The sequence below is a fragment of the Cupressus sempervirens genome, chromosome 1, assembly GCF_028749045.1.
Source record: "Cupressus sempervirens isolate cs-2001-9-10 chromosome 1, ASM2874904v1, whole genome shotgun sequence".
NCBI lineage: Eukaryota > Viridiplantae > Streptophyta > Pinopsida > Cupressales > Cupressaceae > Cupressus > Cupressus sempervirens.
This window is the reverse complement of record NC_143118.1, coordinates 871,578,090-871,598,254: the sequence shown is the minus strand read 5'-3', so window position 1 is coordinate 871,598,254 and position 20,165 is coordinate 871,578,090. Positions and strand designations below refer to the sequence as shown.

The 20,165-nt window shown below is 39.0% G+C and overlaps 2 protein-coding genes across 4 annotated transcripts in view; both read right to left on the bottom strand.

Moving 5' to 3' along the window:
- Positions 1–20,165, bottom strand: part of LOC149580600 (nodulin homeobox-like) — a 182,535-nt gene that overhangs the window by 44,905 nt on the left and 117,465 nt on the right. The window lies entirely within an intron of this gene.
- Positions 13,710–14,881, bottom strand: LOC149580601 (uncharacterized). Its single transcript, XM_089792168.1, has 3 exons — positions 14,762–14,881; positions 14,339–14,627; positions 13,710–14,220 (listed from the first exon to the last, which is right to left on the bottom strand). Exons 1-3 carry the CDS (start codon positions 14,764–14,766, stop codon positions 13,852–13,854), a joined length of 663 nt encoding a protein of 220 aa, XP_089648294.1. The 5' UTR covers positions 14,767–14,881; the 3' UTR covers positions 13,710–13,851.

The window sequence follows — 20,165 nt, the reverse complement described above, 5'->3', positions numbered from 1 at the left end:
GAATAACTCAAAGACAATATAAAAATATAATAAATAGAAATCAAATATATATGTATATAAGAATAATAAATAAATAAAAATAGTTAATTATAATAAGTATATGCAGAAGATAACAAGAGGAAAGAGATTAAAAGTGAAACCGCTCACCGTACGGAAAGGAGATGATCACCGTACGAAAAGGCTTGAAGAGGCAAGATTACCGTATCGCCAAGCAGGAGATAAAAGTAAGTCTACATATCGCACGGTTATTAAAACACTGCATTCGTTTGGGTCGTATACCGTATAGACGTAGAAGGAAGAGCATTTGGTTATACCATTGGCAAAAGAGAAAAAGGTATTGTACGATGAAGGATGCAACCAATGAAGGATATTGTACGGCCATGAGAAGGAAAGCTTGAAAGAGTTACAAAATACCCTATGGTCAATTGGCAAAGAACAATACCATACGGCCAAAGTGATCAATGAAAAAGCATGTGTGTGAATCAACCACAATGTTACCGTATGGTCAAACAATAACACAGCAAGAGAAAGAAACATAAACAGTACGGCACTGGCGAAGGAGCAATCAGCTAAAGTAAATTGCATACTATACGGAAAGCATCAATAGGAGTTTCACATTGTACGGCCCCAAAGTCAAAAAGCTAAAGTAAATTGCATACCGTACAGTAAGCATCAACAAGGGTTTCACACCATACGGCCAGTTAACACAATGCTTGCAAGGATGCAGGTCATGTGTCATACGGCCATGAAGTAGTAAAACAAGGGCACAAAGAAGTGTTTATTGTTTATTTAAGAATGGTAACCCAGTTATGCAGAAAAAAGACAATTACAAGCAAGCCCACCGTACCAACAACTAAGCACAGTTGAGAGCCCATATAAGTAGACGTCGTACGACAAGAAACCAAGTGTTGTGTCTGAGAGACAAGCACCGTACTGTAAGGGACCAAGAAGTTGAATATTCTGAAAGTGTAAAAATGGCTCCAACCATTCAAATAACTGTTTCTAGCAAAACAAAAGGAAGGACAGTCATGGAGAGTGCAGAAATGAGGGCTTGGAAGAAAAAATTAGAAGATTCATCCAGAAACACAATGAACAGGAATGTACAAGCTTTACCATCAAGAGTGTAGATTACAGGAAGTACAGGCAAAAAAAAAAGGTAAGGGCACAAGTACAACTAGCTGCAACTACACACCTCACACCCCAGAATGTGACGTTCAAGGGTTTGAACGGGTTAGAGTGTAGGACGTGATGGCAGGAAACCCCAAATGACCATTTTGCGAAGGAAAGCATACGAAGGGCGCAAGTGGAATGGGCGTTGCAGATGCCAATGTTTTGCATTCGCGACTTCGAGGGTTTTTTCCGCACCATGCTAGAAACCTACAACTGATTCTCACGAACAAGTTCATTTCCTTATCTGGGACAAAACCTCGTGATATCTTTTAGAGCAGCAAACTTCACCAGGATGTTTAGCATAGCTGGTCATGCGCAAGGAGGGAGAAAAATTAAAAACAAGCCAAGGAAACTAAGTCATGAAGTGAAGGCACAACTAGTAGAATTAGTATGTGGTAAATGGCCTCGGGCAAAAAGCGAAGCCTTAATGGATACTTCGAAGAGAAGAGGATGGAAGAAATCCAATGAACAAGGACACTAGCGTTGTCTAATGGACTTGGTAAAAAGTAGACTCATGGACTGAGTAGGGCATCAGCTATCTCATTTCTACAAGTGACCATGCTGAACGGCATCATGAATGGCAGAGTATATGACTAAGCATCTTTATTGGCTAAGCGCATGAATGAATTCATGACACTACAACATAAAACATTTTATATGCCACACTACGCCATTGGTCTATTTTGTCGACACCATAGCACGGACGATACCTAATGATAGATTAGAGATCAAGCCAGGTCTAATAGAAACAGGGGAGCCTCCGATCATGTAGTGGAAGCACCTTGATACTCCAAGAGGGCAGAAGGCCATCAAAAAGAAGAGGTTGCTACAGGAGGTAGAGAGTTCAAAGCACGGGAACACTGATAGTGGAAGCCAAGACACATCCTCCGAAGACACTGACAACTTGGAGGAAGTGGAGGACAAGGATGAGGAGGACGTTGAGGTTATCACAGCACCAACACTATTATTTTCGAGGTCCTTTGCAGCTACATCTCACTCTCACTTAGTCCTAGCAAGCGTTCACATTCCGAGATTTGGATAGTTTAGGCAACCTATGGTTATGGCCCCAGTCACCACAGCACCCAAACTAGCAACACAACCAGCACCCCGGCCATCAACCCGACCAGCATTAGCACCTCCAAGGGTTGTTGAGCCTTCAGTTAATTGAGAGGCTTTGTTAGTTGCAGTCGTAGCTCTACCAGAGATAGGGGTTAGGACACATATAGCCACAGCTATACCCAATGATGAGGTAGAGACACAGGAGGGAGTGATGGAGGTACCTACACAGGCAGAACGGAGGGAGTGATGGAAGTAGAAGCAGTTGAAGGTTCGAAGACTCCACAGGTCAGATTGGAGGTAGTAGGATCTAATGCAGTGGTCACCGTAGATGATGCATTACTAGCCACGAGGGAAGATGTAGCCAAGGACTTGAGTTTGCAAGAGCTGAGTGCGTACTTAGGTAGGAGATTCAGTATCAGACCAGAAGTACCGACACTTGTCACTATCTCACCCATGAGAGAGGTACCTGAGGTGACAGATCCCCCAGCCCCAACAAAGAGTCATCCTACCGTGGAACCACCACCACCCCCACCTCTAACAAGGAGCACGACTGAGAAGATGTTAGAAGCGGTCAAGACAGCAATGGCCACAGAGAACACCACGCCATCTAACCCTTCGATAGCTATAGAGGAGGATATCGAGACATACTTAGCAGATGTACTAACTCGAGGTAGACAGTAGTAGTCTCAACACGAAGACACGCCTTGGAGTTGGTAGTACAAGAGCTAAAGCAGGTCTTGGCATTTATGAGGGTTGGTTATCCAACGGCCTTCTATGTATGCTTCGAGGCAAAAGGATGGCCGAGTATAGAGATCCCAAAGATGCTGCAAGAATGGAATACTCAAGAGCCTATGGTAGAGAACAGAGTTGAGTAGCTCATGCGAGAGATAGCACAAGTATATCGGGAGGTGTACTATGCTATGCGTAGGAGCGAGGCAGATTAGTTAGTAGTTGTAATAGCTCGGGAGGAGACACCTACCAGATTGACCACCCAATAGGCGACTTGGGAGGAGTGGGCAACACTCATTGCTAAGAAGGTAGCAGTTGTATCTCAGTGGTGAGAGGCAAATAAAGAATCAGATGCAAAGGAAGTGGAGCTACGAAGGATAGCCAACATGATGAAGAGAGCACTAGAACTACAAATGCAATTGAATTTGGACGCCCGGACGCAGCAAGTACATGAGTTGCGTGCATGACTGAACGAGCTAAGGGCCCAAAAGACATCTACCACACCGGCTGGATCAAGGACATAACCCTCTACTTAGTTTGCTATGTAGTTTGAGTCATTTTTTGAATTTTGATGTACAAGTTGTCTCTATTTTGTCGTCCAGAGATGACTTTACTTTTTGGAGGGAATGATGATGTCGGTAAAAACTATATTGTAGCCGACGGGTTGAGTTGGTCTCCAAAAGGTTGTGTGACGGTTGAGTCACCCCTTCGGGAAGTATATGTACATCGTCCGAATAGATTTATGGATCATCATTGTAATTGGAATTGCATATATGCTTATATGAATAAAGTATTTGTTCTGTGTTACATTCTAATCTATTAATGCAATAAGTATTTGTTTACCGATATGGTAAACAACACCATATATAAAATACTTTGAAAAGCTTTGGCACTCAGACTTAACACAGTATTACATAAACTAATATCAAAAGAACAAATTGGTTTTGTCCCTAACAGATCCATTTATGATGCTATTATTATTATCCAAAAATTAATACACTCAAGTCAAGTAACCAAAATCCTAGTAAATAAAATTAGACATCCGTAAAGCTTATGATAAGGTAGATTGGAGATTCCTCTGCAAAACTTTAAGAGCATTTGGCTTCTCGCATCAATGGGTTAATTTAATTTTTAATTGAATTTCTACTCCTAATATTTCCTTGTTAATCAATGGTACTCCGGAAGGTTTCTTTAATATATCAAGAGGCATAAGACAAGGAGACCCGATATCCCCTTTTCTCTTTATAATTATGGCTGAGGCATTTGGTAGGGCCATAAAAATGGCCCAAGCTGAAGGAAAAATCATAGGGGTAAAAGTTACTGACAAAGTGACTAATATAACACACCAACAATTTTCTGATGACACAACCCTACCGAGAGAAAGCTCTAGGGAAGAGTTCCCTTGTAAATATCCTGGTATACAAATCGAAATAGGAGTAAGAGAAAGTAATACTTGGAAATCGAGTAACGACAAAATTGAGAAGAAAATAGAAAGTTGGAAAGGAAAGTATCTTAATAAGGCGAGTAGACCAACCATGATTAAAGTAGTTCTAACTACTATTCCCACTTTCCAGAAGTCATGCTTGTTGTTAACCAGAGGGGTTAAAAAAATATTTGACCAAAAACTAAGAAATTTCTTTTGGCAAGGATCAAACAAGAAGAAAAAACTGGACATCATTAAATGGGACCAAATCTACAGGCTTAAAGAGCTTGGAGGCTTAGGTATAAAAAAATTAAGTTGGCAGAACAAAGCTCTAGGAGCTAAATTAGTATGGAGAATGTATCAAAAACACAACATCAAATGGGCAAGAATCTTATACCACAAATATCTAACAAATTCAGACCCTTTAACTCAGTTTCATACTAAAGCCCCTCCCAAAGGCTCTAAAGTATGGAATTTTATGATGCAAAACCGAGATATTATTCAAAGCAATCTAACCTGAGCCATAGGCAATGGTCAAGAAGCACTTTTTTGGGAAGACTCATGGGATGACCTTCCCTCCCTAGACAAAGAAAACTTACTTGTTATTATCAAGAATACTCTTAGGCGACTTTCGGGCCCTAAAGTGAAGAATTATATGGAAGCCACATCAGAAGGTGGGCAATGGGAAAAAGCGACAAGCCTAAATTTAACCCTCGAAAATCAAAGAATATTTGAGAACTTTTTGCAAACTAGAATAGTAAACCACAAAGAAAGGAACGATAGATTAATTTGGGGAGCAGCTAAAAATGGAAAGTACAATGTTAAGAAAGGCTACAAGTTCATAATAAATTCTCAAGGTTGGGATAAAACAGAAATCTATCTCAACCTATGTTGGGACCCTACTTGTCTTTCTAAGGCAAGAATATTCTTATGGGCAGCAAAGCAAGACAAAATTTTAACAACAGATAGATTTACTCAAATAGGTCTTGAAGGACCATCAAGATGTGTGTTATGTGAAATGGAATCTGAAACTGTTCATCACCTTTTATATGATTGTCAGTTTTCTAGCCTATGTTGGAATTGGTCATGCAATAAAGTCAACTAGAGTTCATCTTTCACAGATAACCTCTGGAACTTCTTGAGGAGTTGGCCTCAAAACATTCATCAAATATATAGCAAATTTTGGTGAATATCCCCATCCATCCTTTTATGGGAAATCAAGGAAGAGCGCAATAAAAGAACCTTTAGAAACACAAAAATGGACTTAAATCGCTTCTTAAACAAAGTGGAAGCTAGCATCCTAAAAATCACTAATAATCATTTAAGGAATACTTACAAGGAAGAAGGTTCCTTTTCTAATTGGGATGCAGACATGAGGAGCAACTGGCAGAATCTTATTATTCCCTCGATGTTTCATTCTAAAATCAACAAAACAGCATGATCATTATGTAAATGGAAACCTCCCCCAAGGGGATAGTTCAAATTAAATTTCAAAGGGGCTTTAAGAGGAAACCCTGGGATTGCAGGATTAGGTTGCATCATACGGAATGAGGCTAGAGATTGGCTGGGAAAAAGAGCCAAACCCCTTGGTATAATAACAAATAACTTAGCCGAACTTGAAGCACTCAAAGAAGGCTTGAAACTCGGTTTTAAGGCTGTAATTCAAAAGTTATACATACAAGGTGATTCTCAAATTATCCTCAATGCATTAAGAAAGAGAAGTAACCCAAATTGGATTTTAAATTCTAAATTGGAAGAAGTCATCAAGATCCTTGACAAATTCCAAGACTCCAGAATACGGCATATTTATAGAGAAGGGAATAAAGAGGCAGACACTCTAGCTAACAGAGGTGTAGAAGGACAAGGCTTTACTTTGATTAACAATGACCTAAGCCCTAGGCTTGCATTAAATAATTTTATAAATACATATAACTTGCAGACCTGACTCCGGGATAAGAACATTGTCTGTAGGAGACTCTTTTAATAACACTAAAAAACCATTACTATAGGTATTGCACTTATCTATACTTGCACTATTCTATTTATCAAAGGATAATGCACTTGAGCACAACTTATTGGTAACTTGTTGATCTATCTATCTCAACTTTGTGAACCTCTTACAAGAACCAAACCATAGATCTTGCAAATCTCTTAGAACTTGTGTATCAGGAATTCTCTTGCAATCATCCATCAATAGTTAATGCAAAATTAACAATCCAAAACACAATATAAGATGTCTCAAAAGGAAGCTACCCTTACTCCTTTAAAAGCTATAAATCAAATCACACAAGGATTATTATTTAAATTTATCACCCATATACTAGAATCAAAGTTAAACCAAAAGGCTCAAAATTAAAACAATTAATAAATAAAATTTCAGGCTAAAGCGCAGTTGATTGTCTTTCTAAACTAACATAACATGCGGGTGGTTATATTTTGTGAAATCGCAAAAGATCATGAAGATTATAAAAGGAAATATTACAATCCAAATTTGGCTCATCGCAAAGAGATGTCCTGGTAAAGCTCTAACACAAATTGGGACAACCAATAGATCTTCAAGCAGGACTGAAAAAGGGATATCAAGATCATGTGAATTAAATACAAAGAAAGTAATACCTTCCCACACCCCAAAAAGAAAGGGGATCTGTAGAATGTCATTGAAATTTAAGATGTCTGATACTGGTCGTAAAAAGGGGAATGTCCCCGAATAGAAATTATACACTGGGGTATGCCCCTTTTAATTTTTGTAATAAAAAGACCTTTGTCCCAGGCGAGACTGGAGGTTTTCTTCTCCAATCTTTCCTACTAGTGCCCATTTGAATGGAGAGACTTGTTAATTTTTATGATTAATATAGATTATAGGGCTTCAACCTTTTACTAATCAAATAATAATAATAATATAATATAATATATTAATATAAGTATATACATTGTAACATATTTGAATACTGTAACATAAATAGATTCAACTTATATATAATAATTAATATATAACCTGAAATATATAGCTTGAAATACGAATAATCTAAAATAGAAAAATCTATGTGTTTGCGTGTGAGATCTGAAGCATATTCAAATATTATTAAATATACATAACAAATAAATATATTAATATTATAATATAAATCAGAATATATATATATATATATATATATATAACATATTATCATAATCAAGATACAAATATATAATATGTTTTGGCCGATGAATGACCACGACCTTTTGAAAGGTCATCTCTCCCTTATTCCTCACAGGGACAAATGGAAGAAGACAAGGATGGAGATCATTGAACAAAAAGACAAATATATATATCCAATCAGTACCTTGAGACAGAACCAGTCAGTAAATACATCGTTCAAATAAAAAGGTTTATGCCAGAAAATGAGGAATTATGCATCGAATTGGCTTCTTGCTGCCTTTTCTACCACCATGGAGTAAGACATCATGTGGCTAGTGCATAATGGACTTAAGGATTGTTAAGAATATAGTAGTATATTTATCAGAAGTCCACATTCTTTATCATCACTTAAGGTATGTGACCAGCATTATAAGGAACACTTTCACAGACTTACCCAGTAAAATTCATGATTTCTACTTTCTATTTCTGAATGAAATCTCAGACATAATAATTCAAAACACAGGTACAATCTATTTACAGAATATAATTGCAGAACACAGACGAAATGACAGACAATTTTATAATATATTGATCACCAACTGTAAATATTGCACAAGTCTCATTATAAAAATTGCACCTGAATCAGGCTCAAGATATTATTGTAGCAACTTCAATCACCTACAGGAGTCCCCTTCTAGATATTGCACTATCAGATTATGCAGACGATATCACATTCAAATATATTACTGTTGCAACTTCAGCGCTGGATATCGCAATACCCGACCATGCATATTGACTTGCTTTTGACTCTCCACATCAATTGGTTTGATAGGTTTTGTGAATATTCTTCTGATATCGACGCCCAGAATTTGAAGGAAATGACAAGTTGGCTTTCACCATAAGTTGTGTGTATTTGCTAGCGATGAGTCCCAACACTCTCCATTTTTCCACAAACAGTACTCATGTTGTGATGAATTCCAAAACTCTCTTTCCCGGCAATAGACTTCACCTTCAATGTGGGATTTACTGGAATTATTTAGGACACGAAGGAACAGTTCTTCGTCCGTAATTGTTACTTAACACCCAGGCAAGACTACTAGTCGATTCCTTTATTGGTATGCTCCTGCTTTAACAAACTTGAATAAGGATTCTGAGAGTTTGACAACTCTCTCACATTATCGCTACTTCCACTAGGTCAGAAAACTCTAATGAAAGGAGAGTTGATCTGCTTCTCTGGCTAACACCTTGATTCCCTTTGATCCTCCCCCTTCTCATTCCACGCAGCTAATGATTTAAAGGCTCCATTATTCCCGTGTACCAACTTATTTGTTTTAAATAAGAAACTTATTAACAGTTCTATTAACTATTAATAACTAATATTTTATTTTCAATTAGTATTTATCTAATATAAGCTTATAAGAACAAATATTAAATAATTACTACTTTATTTAATATATTTTAGTTTGTCTTTTAAAAGCCAAACCTGGAGGGTCATTACATACCCCTCTTTTCTCATCACCGCCGGACAAAGTATTATGTGTTCATAAGTATTAGCTACTCGCAAAGCAGAAAGGAAGACATGTATTGAGAGAAGGTAGCAATCAGATATTACTTCTTATTTATCATCCCAACATTAAATCTACCTTTCTTGAGCAAGTTACCTGATGACAAATAAGTAGTATATAATTTATGAATTGAAATCATAAGTCACAACTCAGTGCTATAGGGGTTTGGACAACTCTATGGCATATTCTCCCTCGACACACCAGAGAAAGCTCACATCATAGTGAAACATCAAAAGCAACTTTGCACAATCATAACAGTCATATCAGAGTTAGCAGAGATAATCCCACCATTAAGAGCTGCATTTAAGTGTGTCTATATATATATATATATATATATAATTCATTGCCTAGTATTACTATATGCATATATGTCATATAGTTTGCATAATTGAAGTGGTATCATAGACCAAAAATAGGGAAGTAATTGAAACTTAAGGGGAAGAAGTTTCTTGCAATTGATTTTGCAAGGTAATTATAACAAATTTACAAGCACTCTTAAAGGGGGCATTACATAAGATCATAAGGAACCCATCAGATCCTTCAATCAGACCCCAAAGTTCATTACCATTATCATTAGATTGTGAAGGTAGAAGAATCTTAGAAGGGGTATTACAGATTCCCAAATCCCAGAATTTGTTTTCATCTTTGCCTTTGTGTGATTTCAGAATAGCTTCTTCATTCACCTCAACGGGTGAGTTGTCATAAATTTTGTCCATTTCAGCTTCAAATAAGTGGTTATGAATAAGTTGAAGAGTGTCCTTGTTTCCAAAATTAAACTTATCTAAATCCGAACTTCCATCATTTGCTTGCTCATCTAGTTCTTTCAATACATCGTTTCTTCCTTTATCTTCAGATCTTCTGATATGATCATTTGTTTGCTTGTATTGATCGTCCTTCTCCACTACTTTTTGAATCTTATCTTCCCATGCTTTTGATGTTACAATTTATTGTCCATTCATCTCAAGAAGTTTAGACTGGATGCATGCAGTGACTGCAGATTCTCTTGCACTAGAAGCCATACTCCCCTTCTATATAACTATGAATGATAAGTCTTCTTTGGAAGGTGAAAGAGGAATTTGTTTAATACCTTGGAGCTAGTTTTCAATAATTTGAATTATAGTTTCTGGCTCAAGTCTCTACTGTATTATCCTTCTGGTATGACCCTTGAGATGATGCAAGCTGCAGATTCTCTTGCACTAGAAGCAATACTCCCCTTATCTATAACTATGAATGATAAGTCTTTTTTGGAAGGTCAAAGAGGATTGTGTTTAATATCTTGGAATTAGTTTTGAATAATTTGAATTATAGTTTCTGGCTTTAGTCTCTACTGTATTATCCTTGTGGTATGACCCTTGAGATGATGCAAGGTCACCCTCATCATCCTTATGGAGTCATGTACTAATCTCATTGTGATACATTCTTGTTCCTTTCCTTGTATTTGTGGCTTCTTGAAACATTTAGTGACTATTTTATGAGTTCCATGAGGTGTGTGATTATCATCCTTTGCATTGTCCTTTCTTAGGATTTAATGTTCTATAATTTCACTTTTGTCATGTCCCCTTCTCAATTTTAGTTCTGAGCGACAGAATTAATCAATCTCCACATCCGGATAGGTTAATATCAACTTTAGGCAGGATGCTATCCAGTCACAAAAAGGGAATTTAATTTATTATATTCCAAGACTTTATTAAAGATGCTGAGTTAAGTCACTTTAATGTTTTAAAGTTATTTACTTTATACATAGCTTTAAGTGACTACAGGACGAAAATGACTTTTAATCCCACATTCTTTGCACGTGGTACTTTTCTCCCATTCCGAGATTATAAATGGACGAGTTAGCATTGGGATTAACACACAAGAAGAATTAATGAACTCAGCAGTTTTACCTTTCTGGTTGCTTGAATGTGACTGGTCGCTTTGAGGACGAAAACCCTTGAAGCAAATAAGGGACGTTGGACATAGCCCTAATTTCTCTTGAACTCACTTAATTTGTGGATAGCTTAATGGAGGTTTATTGTGGTAAATAATTTTCAGGCCCTAAATCTGCATTTTTCTGGAGCTAACGTGATAACAGGAATTCTTAGTTTTCAACGTGCCACGAGATTAACAGTCGGGTGCCAAAAAGGAGGCATTTTCAGCGGTTTATGTGCGTCTGAGAGTTCAGTATCTACTCAAGGGCACGCTCAGCAAGCAAGTGTAGTGTTCTGCGCTCAGATTCAGACTTCCCAGCAGCTCGGAACAACAGTAGTATTTCGAAAGTGGAGCTATTTTGTGGAAATCGCAGGTTTGGTAACATGCGTATGAAGGTGAACGAATGTCTGTGGAATGTTGGAAGGATACGGCGCTGGAATCACACATCCGCATTAACTTCTCGGGGAAGGACCTTCCGCCATTATTCAGGGAAAGAAAATCTGAAATGAAGGGTGCACATTGAGGAGTTACGACTAATACTGGAAGAGTCGGCTCAGGTTCTGAAAACAAGCTCATGAGGACATCATTTCTTAGTTCACCCATGGCCAAAGGGATAGAGGCTCCTTCAGAATATTGGGTCTGTACTTCAAGATGCTATTTCAGATTTTTCCTTGGGTTTATTAACGTGTTCTGAAAATGTTGTTATTACTGGTATATCATTTAATGTGATGACATTGTAGCTTTGATTTCGGATTTATGTTGAGATCTCTATAAAATCTTTGGATGGGCTATCACGTTGGTATTATTGTTTAAATACATATCTCAAACATCAAATTTTATAGTGCCTGAATGTTTCAGTATTGCACTCCACATAGTTCTTAAGTGATAGGAACAGTTGACAACTGTTTGTTGAAATGCTCGTGCAATATTCAGTTAACAGTACAGTGAACACAGCGACACCTGGGTTAGCAGAGACTTGTTTGACAGAATACCCACTGCAGTAAAAATACTTTGGTAACAGTTTAGTACCTGGTTCATGTTAGTTTCTCTCAGGGGTTCAGCTTAAGTTGATTGTATTGGGAAGTCAGTTGATTATGTGTTATTATTGAAATCCTTACAGACTGGGTTAAAGTGGACAAAGTCATTACCCCACATATATAACAGTATTTGCAAATTTGTCAAATTTTGGGAACAATCTACCACAGTTCAAAAAAATTATATATATATTTGCTGTAGGAATTGGGCTAAGTTTATTACAGTGGTATCAGAGCCACAGACCCTGCCAGCTTGTGGAGAAAACTATTTTTTTTGCAAGTTCTTGAATGAGTAAAAGGCAGTATACATTCCGTCATCTTCAGCCGGAAACGACAGAATCTTCAGAACATCTTGTGGTGGAAGATAGTTATTCAATGGATGAGGATATAAGCTTTGGACCAAAAGTACAAGTTGAACAATCTACTAGTTTTGAACAGGTTCAGGAACAAGCACTAGTTTCTCCAATGGCACGAAATGACGAAGCAATAGACAGGGAAGTAATGGAAACCATGCAGGCCATTAGAGAAGGGCAAAATAACATTGCTGCAGTGTTACAGCAGCTCACAGGTGCCATGCAGCAGTTAGCTCCTGAAAATAGGAGAGCACCCAGCCACCAAAGTGGGGGTGGTAGCATAGCAGGAACATCCCGTACAGTAAGAACTCCAACTCAGAATACAAATAAACCCTTGATGCCTATTTTTGTGGGAAATAATGCTGAGGAAGAAGTGGCTCAACCCACAACTCCAGCTTTGTTACCTGATAATATTATAGCTATATATGATGAGTGGGATGTACTTCCAGACCCAATCAAGCAAAATTTGACATTTAATCAATATATGAACCAAAAAAGGGAAGCTGAGAGACCTCAACATGATAGAAGGCCCAAGATGCAAAACAGGGATCTTAAACATGCCATGAACAAATTAACACTTCCCACTTTCGATGGCAGCAATAAAACTATAGCCAAAGCATGGATTCATAAATTGGATACCTACCTAACACTCAAGCCCATGACAGAAACAGAAGCTATTAGATTCACCACTATGCATCTTGAAGGGGCAGCTTATGATTGGTGGCAACATGGACTTGTTACCTAGGATCACGGACTCATCACTTCATACGAGGTTTTCAGCTCAAAGTTGATTAACCCTATGCTCCACGGAGTTTCCGGGACGGGGACGTTTTAGGGGACGGGAACGTGTTTCCGGTACGGGTACGGGTCGAAGCCAAAATTTGGGGGACGGGACCTCAGGGGACGGCTATAAAATATAGGGGATTTTAAATTTTTTATATATGGAGAATTAGACTTCTTTAGAGATATATTTCTGATATGCATACCATAACAATGATAAATCATAACATTGATAAACCATTCACCATAGAATACATGGAAATTGAAAACTATTAAGATTAGAATCAAAATGAGAATATGATATAATGATATATCCGAATATCGCATACAATTAGCAAAAATGCCCAAAGGCTCCAAGTATCAATCTATCATCATCATGCATGAAATGAAAATCAAAATGACATAATGAAAGTAAATACTAGAAGTGTAAATGAGATGTCCAACTCCATAATAATCAAAAGCAATAATGTATCTAAGTATCTGAAAAGCAGAAAGCCAAATATATGGCTGTCCTCTAGGAATCTAAATCTCTATCTAAATCAAGATCATCATCAATCTCATCCTCTGAATCACTGGCAGGGGTAGGCAGAGGGTCCTCATCCAATGGAACTCCAAGCAGCCCTGGGGGTGTGTTATCCTCATCAATCTGCAATGCATCCTCAGGATTAACATCCCAACGTAGTGCTGGAGTCTGTCGATACTCAAGACTCTATCGCTCCTGTAGTCGCAATACACTATGAACAGCCACAAGCTTCTCTGATCGTCTAGAGGTAAGGTTGTTCCTCTTGACCGATTGAATGAAGCTATATGTAGACCAATTCCTCTCTGCAGCAGAGGAACTCGCAACCTGTGAGAGAAGACGGGTGGCAAGGGCTTTCAGCTTAGGTGCATCTCTACCATGCCATGTCCACCATCCAATCGGGTCCTTTTGAGCTAATGTAGCTCTATCAGTCCTCGACTCTGGTCTACCAAATGTTGGACCACGAAGATTGGCAAAGTCAAGCCATTGCCCTCGAATTTTTGCAGCATCCTCTGCACTATACATTTTTGAAAGGGCCTTGAAGAAGCCCTCCTTCACCTATATTGAACAAACAAAAATTAAGAAGTGAGAACTTAGAGTTTATAAACTTTACAAATAAAATAAAATATTTAAAAATGTATTATAAAATCAGAATTCTTTAATAAATTAAACTCACCTCCTCATCATTAGATGGAGGCACTCTCCCAGGCCTTGGTGCATACCATTTTGGATTGACTGCATAGGCTGCCATATGAAGTGGGTTGTTCATAGTGTTCCACCTTTTCATTACAATGGGCTTAAGATGCTCCTCATAGAACTCCAAAGTAGGTTCCTTATCTTTAACAGCTTGCTTGATCTGCCCAAGCATGCTATCAAAGGTCTCATAAATCTCTCCAAGGCTAGGAAAGTCAGTATCAGCATATCTAATGACCTGCACAATAGGGTCAATGAAGGAGCAAATGTATCTGCAAATGAAACAAAATTGCAAGTGAGAAACATAATATGTTAAAAAAATCAGCAAGTGCTTAAATCAAAAAAAATTTTTATTAAATCAGCAATAATAACAATTATGATATACACCAATTCTTAAGTTTCTTACCTCATTGTGGTCCACCAATTTTCATCTAGGATTCTTCGTTTGACAAGTCTTCCATCTGGGGTGCTTGATTCATGTCATCTATTCCACTCTGCATTGACCACCATGGATTGTAAGGCCTCTTGGACCTCAACCATCCTCTCCAACAAAATGAAGTAGCTAGCATATCAAGTCTCCACAGGCTTGAGGAATTCTTTTTTGGAAAATGTCCTAAATAATGCAAGAGATGTGTGATGATTGCAAATAAACATTTGCACGTCCAATCAATTTTCCCAAAGTCCTTCAAGGTGTTATTCAATGCATGTACACAACATGGGGTCCAAAAAATGTGTCTATAGGTGCTCTCTACTATCAATCCAGCTGATTTACACACACGGGCTGAATCAGTGACTACTTGCACAACATTTGAAGTCCCTACCTCTTCTATAGCATCCTTCAAAATCTGAAATTGGAAGGATGCATCCTTCTTTTTTCCCGAACAATCAATGGCTCTAAGAAAATAGGCCCCTGCTGTACTAGTGACAATAAGATTGATGAGTGGCCGATGTTTGATATCGGTCCAACCATCCATGATAATAGAACATCCATCACTCATCCATGTTTGCCTCATATCCTCCATCAAAATGTTTACTTTTGAGTACTCTTTGTCAAAGATAGTGGTGCGTAATTTAGTCTCTCCTAGTGGTACAAATGAGGGACCAGCAGCATAAATATCTTTGCACATTTGTTTATAGAATGAGGAACGAGAAACATGGTATGGTATGCCATGAGCAACAAGAAATCTGCCAATGGACTCTTCAGCTCTATCTTTTGCTTGTATGTTAAATAAATCAGCCACATTGGTATCTCTCTTAGTCTTGGCCTTTCCCTTCTCTTTACTAACAGTGCTAGTGGGAGTCAATGAGGGTGTGGGTGTGCTACTCATAGGACCCCCGGATTTCAATAACTCCCCCTCCACATACAACCTATTGGCCTCAAGTTTTTCTTCCTCCGTAATTTGTTTGCAACCTTTCACCCCTTGCCCACCTATCCATAAAAGATGGCAATACACTCTTGTGTAGCTCCCAAAATAATGCTTCTTACATAAATGACACTCCCATTCCCTACTACCCCGCGAATTTTTCTTCTTATTCTTGTCTACTTTTGTGGCAAATTGTAGGAGAGGTTTCTTAGGGTTGAATGGGCCTTTGGCATATTGTTTTAGGGCTTTGGAAGGGCACTCAAATGGATTAGGCATTGCATCTTCCATAGGGACATCTACATTAAGCTCATCAATGGCTGCCCTAGGTCTTTTTCTTGGTCTTTGTAATTGTGACACTTGAGTTTCTTGCATGGCAACTTCCATGCTATCACTACTTCCCTCACTCTCACTGCGGCTCATGTTTTTGCCTTTGGATTTTACAATGATTTATAGTATACTGCTGCAAGTTATAGAAAAAAAAATATTTCAATGTTCCATTAACATGCCCTCTCTATGTTATTGAAAAAAATGAAAAATGACAACAAACAACAATGAAGTTTGAATCAAACAAAAAGAAAATAAAAAACATACCTGGAATGAAGTAGAAATGAAGGCAAAACTTTCTCTTCCACCTCCAAAACACATTCCTCTTTTGTTGTTGTTGAATGTTCAATGTTTTCCTCTTCCTCTTCCCAACTTGCAAACAACTCCAAATGAGCAATGAACTCCAACTTTAACTATTTAAGAAGACACATTAGGGTTAACAACTTAACATCCATGTGGGCCCTAGGCAGAATAGAAAAGACTAAATTTTTTTTTTTTTTTAAACCATTTTTTTTAACTTTTTAACTCGCCCGCGGCCGGCTGGAAAATAGGGGACCGCGTGGGGCAAAAGGGTATGGGCGAGGGATGGGAACGCCGTCCCCGGTACGGAAATCCGTACCCAAGTTTCCTATGAAACTTTTTTTGGCATTTCGGGGACCGTCCCCTTTCCCCTCAAAAAGGGACGTCGCAGGGTACGGCCAAAATCCGTACCCGCGTCTCCATTTCGTACCCGGTACGGGTACTAGGGTACAGAGGCAGGGGACGCGTCCCCGTGGAGCATAGGATTAACCGTTTTGACAGGAAAGATATCGAGGTCTACTACAGGGATTTGGCCCAGTTACGGCAGAGCGAGACTTTGGATCACTATATCGATGAGTTTCAGTAGATATCAGTGATGGTACCAAATATGTCCGAGCAGTGCAAGGTGATGTTATTCACTGAAGGATTAAAGGACAGGTTTAGAGGTTTGGTCAAAGTCTTAAAACCAAACACCTTGGATGACGCCATTAAGATTGCTCATGATTTGGACACATCGACCTCATTGTCACAACCTTCTAAGAAATCCTATAAGGGATCCACTTTTTATAAGGGAAATAAAAAACAGCAAAAGACAGACACCCCCAGATTGGATTTTGAGACACGCAATGAATTAAGGAGGCAGAAGTTATGTTTTACTTGCAGAGAGCATTGGACTCCTGATCACAGATGCTTGGGTAAAGGCAAAATCCATTACGTTGAGGTCCATTCTGAGGAGGAGGAAGAGGTGGAAGAGCCACAGGAAGAGAATACCAGTGGGGACAGCGAGGAAGAGAAGGAAGTTGAAGGGCAGCTTGGTAAAGATAAGAAGAAACAAACCAGTACGGAACAACCTCCAGTTTTAGCTACCCTTTCAAGTGACCCAACATGTCATCCTTTCAGGGTGAAGGGAGTTGTTAGAGGCCAGCGTATTATTTTCCTTTTAGATACAGGAGCCTCACATAATTTTATCAGTACACAGATGGTATCCAAGAGGGGATTACAGACAATGGCCATACCTGAGTTTGATGTTAAGGTAGCTGGTGGAGAAGTTTTGAGGTGCACAGAGAAGGTAGCAGGGCTCCAGATTCAGTTTGATGGTTACCTTTTAGAGGTTGATTTCTATGTGGTTGATCTGGATGGACTCAATGCCATTTTGGGAAGACAATGGTTGAGTACTCTCCGTCGGTATACATTTGATCATGAGACTATGCAGCTGGAATTTTTACAGGATGATAGACTAGTGATCCTCAAAGCTATTTCTGATAGTAGTCCTAGGGTGATTTCCGCTCACAGAATGGAGGCTATTTTAAGACATGAGGATATAGAGTGGGCTACTCAGTGTTTCATCTCGTCTAAGGAGACACCGTTATCACTGTGACATACAATCAGTTATAGATAAGCACAGGAGTGTTTGAGGATATTCCTCCTAGGGTTCCTCCAGATAGGGGATTTGAGCATATTATTGAGCTTGAGGAGGGAGCTAAACTTGTTATCACTACACCTTATCGTCATCCCAGGCATTACAATGAGGAAATAGAGAAGACGATAAAGGAGCTTTTGGATATGGGGCATATCAGGCCCAGCTCAAGTCCTTTTGCATCCTCGGTAGTGTTGGTTAAAAAGAAGGATGGCACCCTTCGAATGTGCATAGATTACCGTGCCTTGAACAAGAGGACTATCAAGAACAAGTACCCGATTCCCTGCATTGATGAGTTGTTGGATGAGCTTCATGGGGCAGTTTATTTCTCTAAGATAGATCTTCGCTCAGGGTATCATTAGATACGGGTCCGGAAAGATGTGCATAAGACAGCCTTCAGATGCCATTACAGACATTATGAGTTCCTCGTGATGCCATTTGGGCTCACTAACGCACCAGCCACTTTCTAGTCTTGCATGAACCATATTTTTAAAAAAAAGTTAAGGAAGTGTGTTTTGGTATTCTTTGATGACATACTAATTTACAGCAGAACATGGGAGGAACATTTACAACATCTGGATGAGGTTCTAAGTATCTTAGCGGAGAATTTCTTATTCGCAAAAGAGTCTAAGTGCAAATTTGGGTTGACTGAAATTCTTTACTTGGGTCATGTAATTGGAGCTGAGGGAGTTAAGGTGCACCAGGAGAAAATCAGAGCAATTTTGGATTGGCCACCACCGAAGGATGTTTCAGAATTGCGAGCTTTCCTTGGTCTATGTTCTTATTATCGACGGTTTGCCAATGTTCTTATTATCGACGGTTTGCCAAGGGTTTTTCACAGGTAGCTGCACCCCTCACTAATCTGACATGGAAAGGGGGTTTTTCTTGGTCAGAGGACGCCATGGTAGCATTTGATAAGCTGAAACAGGAGATGAGCTCATGCCCAGTGCTAGCGCTTCCTGATTTCTCTAAGCCCTTTGTTTTAGAATGTGATGCATCGGGAAGTGGAACAGGGGTTGTTTTGATGCAGGATCGTCACCCTATTGCTTTTGAGAGCAGAAAACTGCGAGGCAGCGAGGTGTTATATTCCACATATGATAAAGAGATGCTGGCCATAATGCATGCGTAGGCAAAATTCAAGCAGTACTTGGTAGGAAGCAAATTTACAGTTAAAACTAATCATAATAGCTTACGTTACTTCCTAGAACAAAAGGAACTGAATGAAAGACAGCAGAAATGGGTCAGCAAGATACAAGCATATGATTTTGACATTGAATATGTCAAAGGGAAAAATAACGTTGTTGCTGATGCTCTATCTCGTAGACCCCCAGTACTAGATTGTTACATCACTTCTGAAATTTCAGCGGATTGGAGATCACAACTTCTAGTGGAGTATTCCAAAAATGCACACGCATGTCAGATTTTGGATGGCATACTTCAGGATGAACGGTACAAGGTATTGAATGATATTATATACTTTAAGGATAGAATCTACCTAGTACCCAATTCTAAACTTAAGAAAGAGATTATGCGCGCCACACATGATGCACCGACAACAGGGCACCCTGGGTTTTTCAAAACTTACAGGCAGATTAGAGAGAGATTCTCTTGGAAAGGGCTTAAGGATGATGTGTTACAGCATATTAGAGAATGCCAGACTTGTCAGCAGAACAAGTCTGAACAGGTTTTTCCAGCAGGATTACTTCAGCCCCTCCCCATTCCAGCTCAGAGATGGGAGAGCCTTTCTATGGATTTCATCACCGGGTTGCCGAGGGTCCAAGGCAGGGATTGCATCTTTGTAGTGGTGGACAAGTTGACCAAGTACGTGCATTTTTTCGCGATATCTACAGATTGGTCGGCTTCCCAGGTAGCTGAATTGTTTTTCCGAGAGATTTTTAGACTCCATGGATTACCTAAAACCATTGTAAGTGATAGAGACAGTAGATTTCTCAGTACTTTTTGGCAGGAGATTTTTAGGTTGACTGGTACAGAATTGACTCCTAGCACAAGTTATCATCCACAGACTGATGGCTAGACCAAGATAGTGAACAAGTGGGTGGAAGGTTACTTGAGAAACTACATTGCAGGTCAGCAGAGAGCATGGGTCAAGTGGTTGTACTTGGGGGAGTATTTTTATAACTCCACCTATCATATGTCTATTCGGATGACTCCTTTCCGTGCACTCT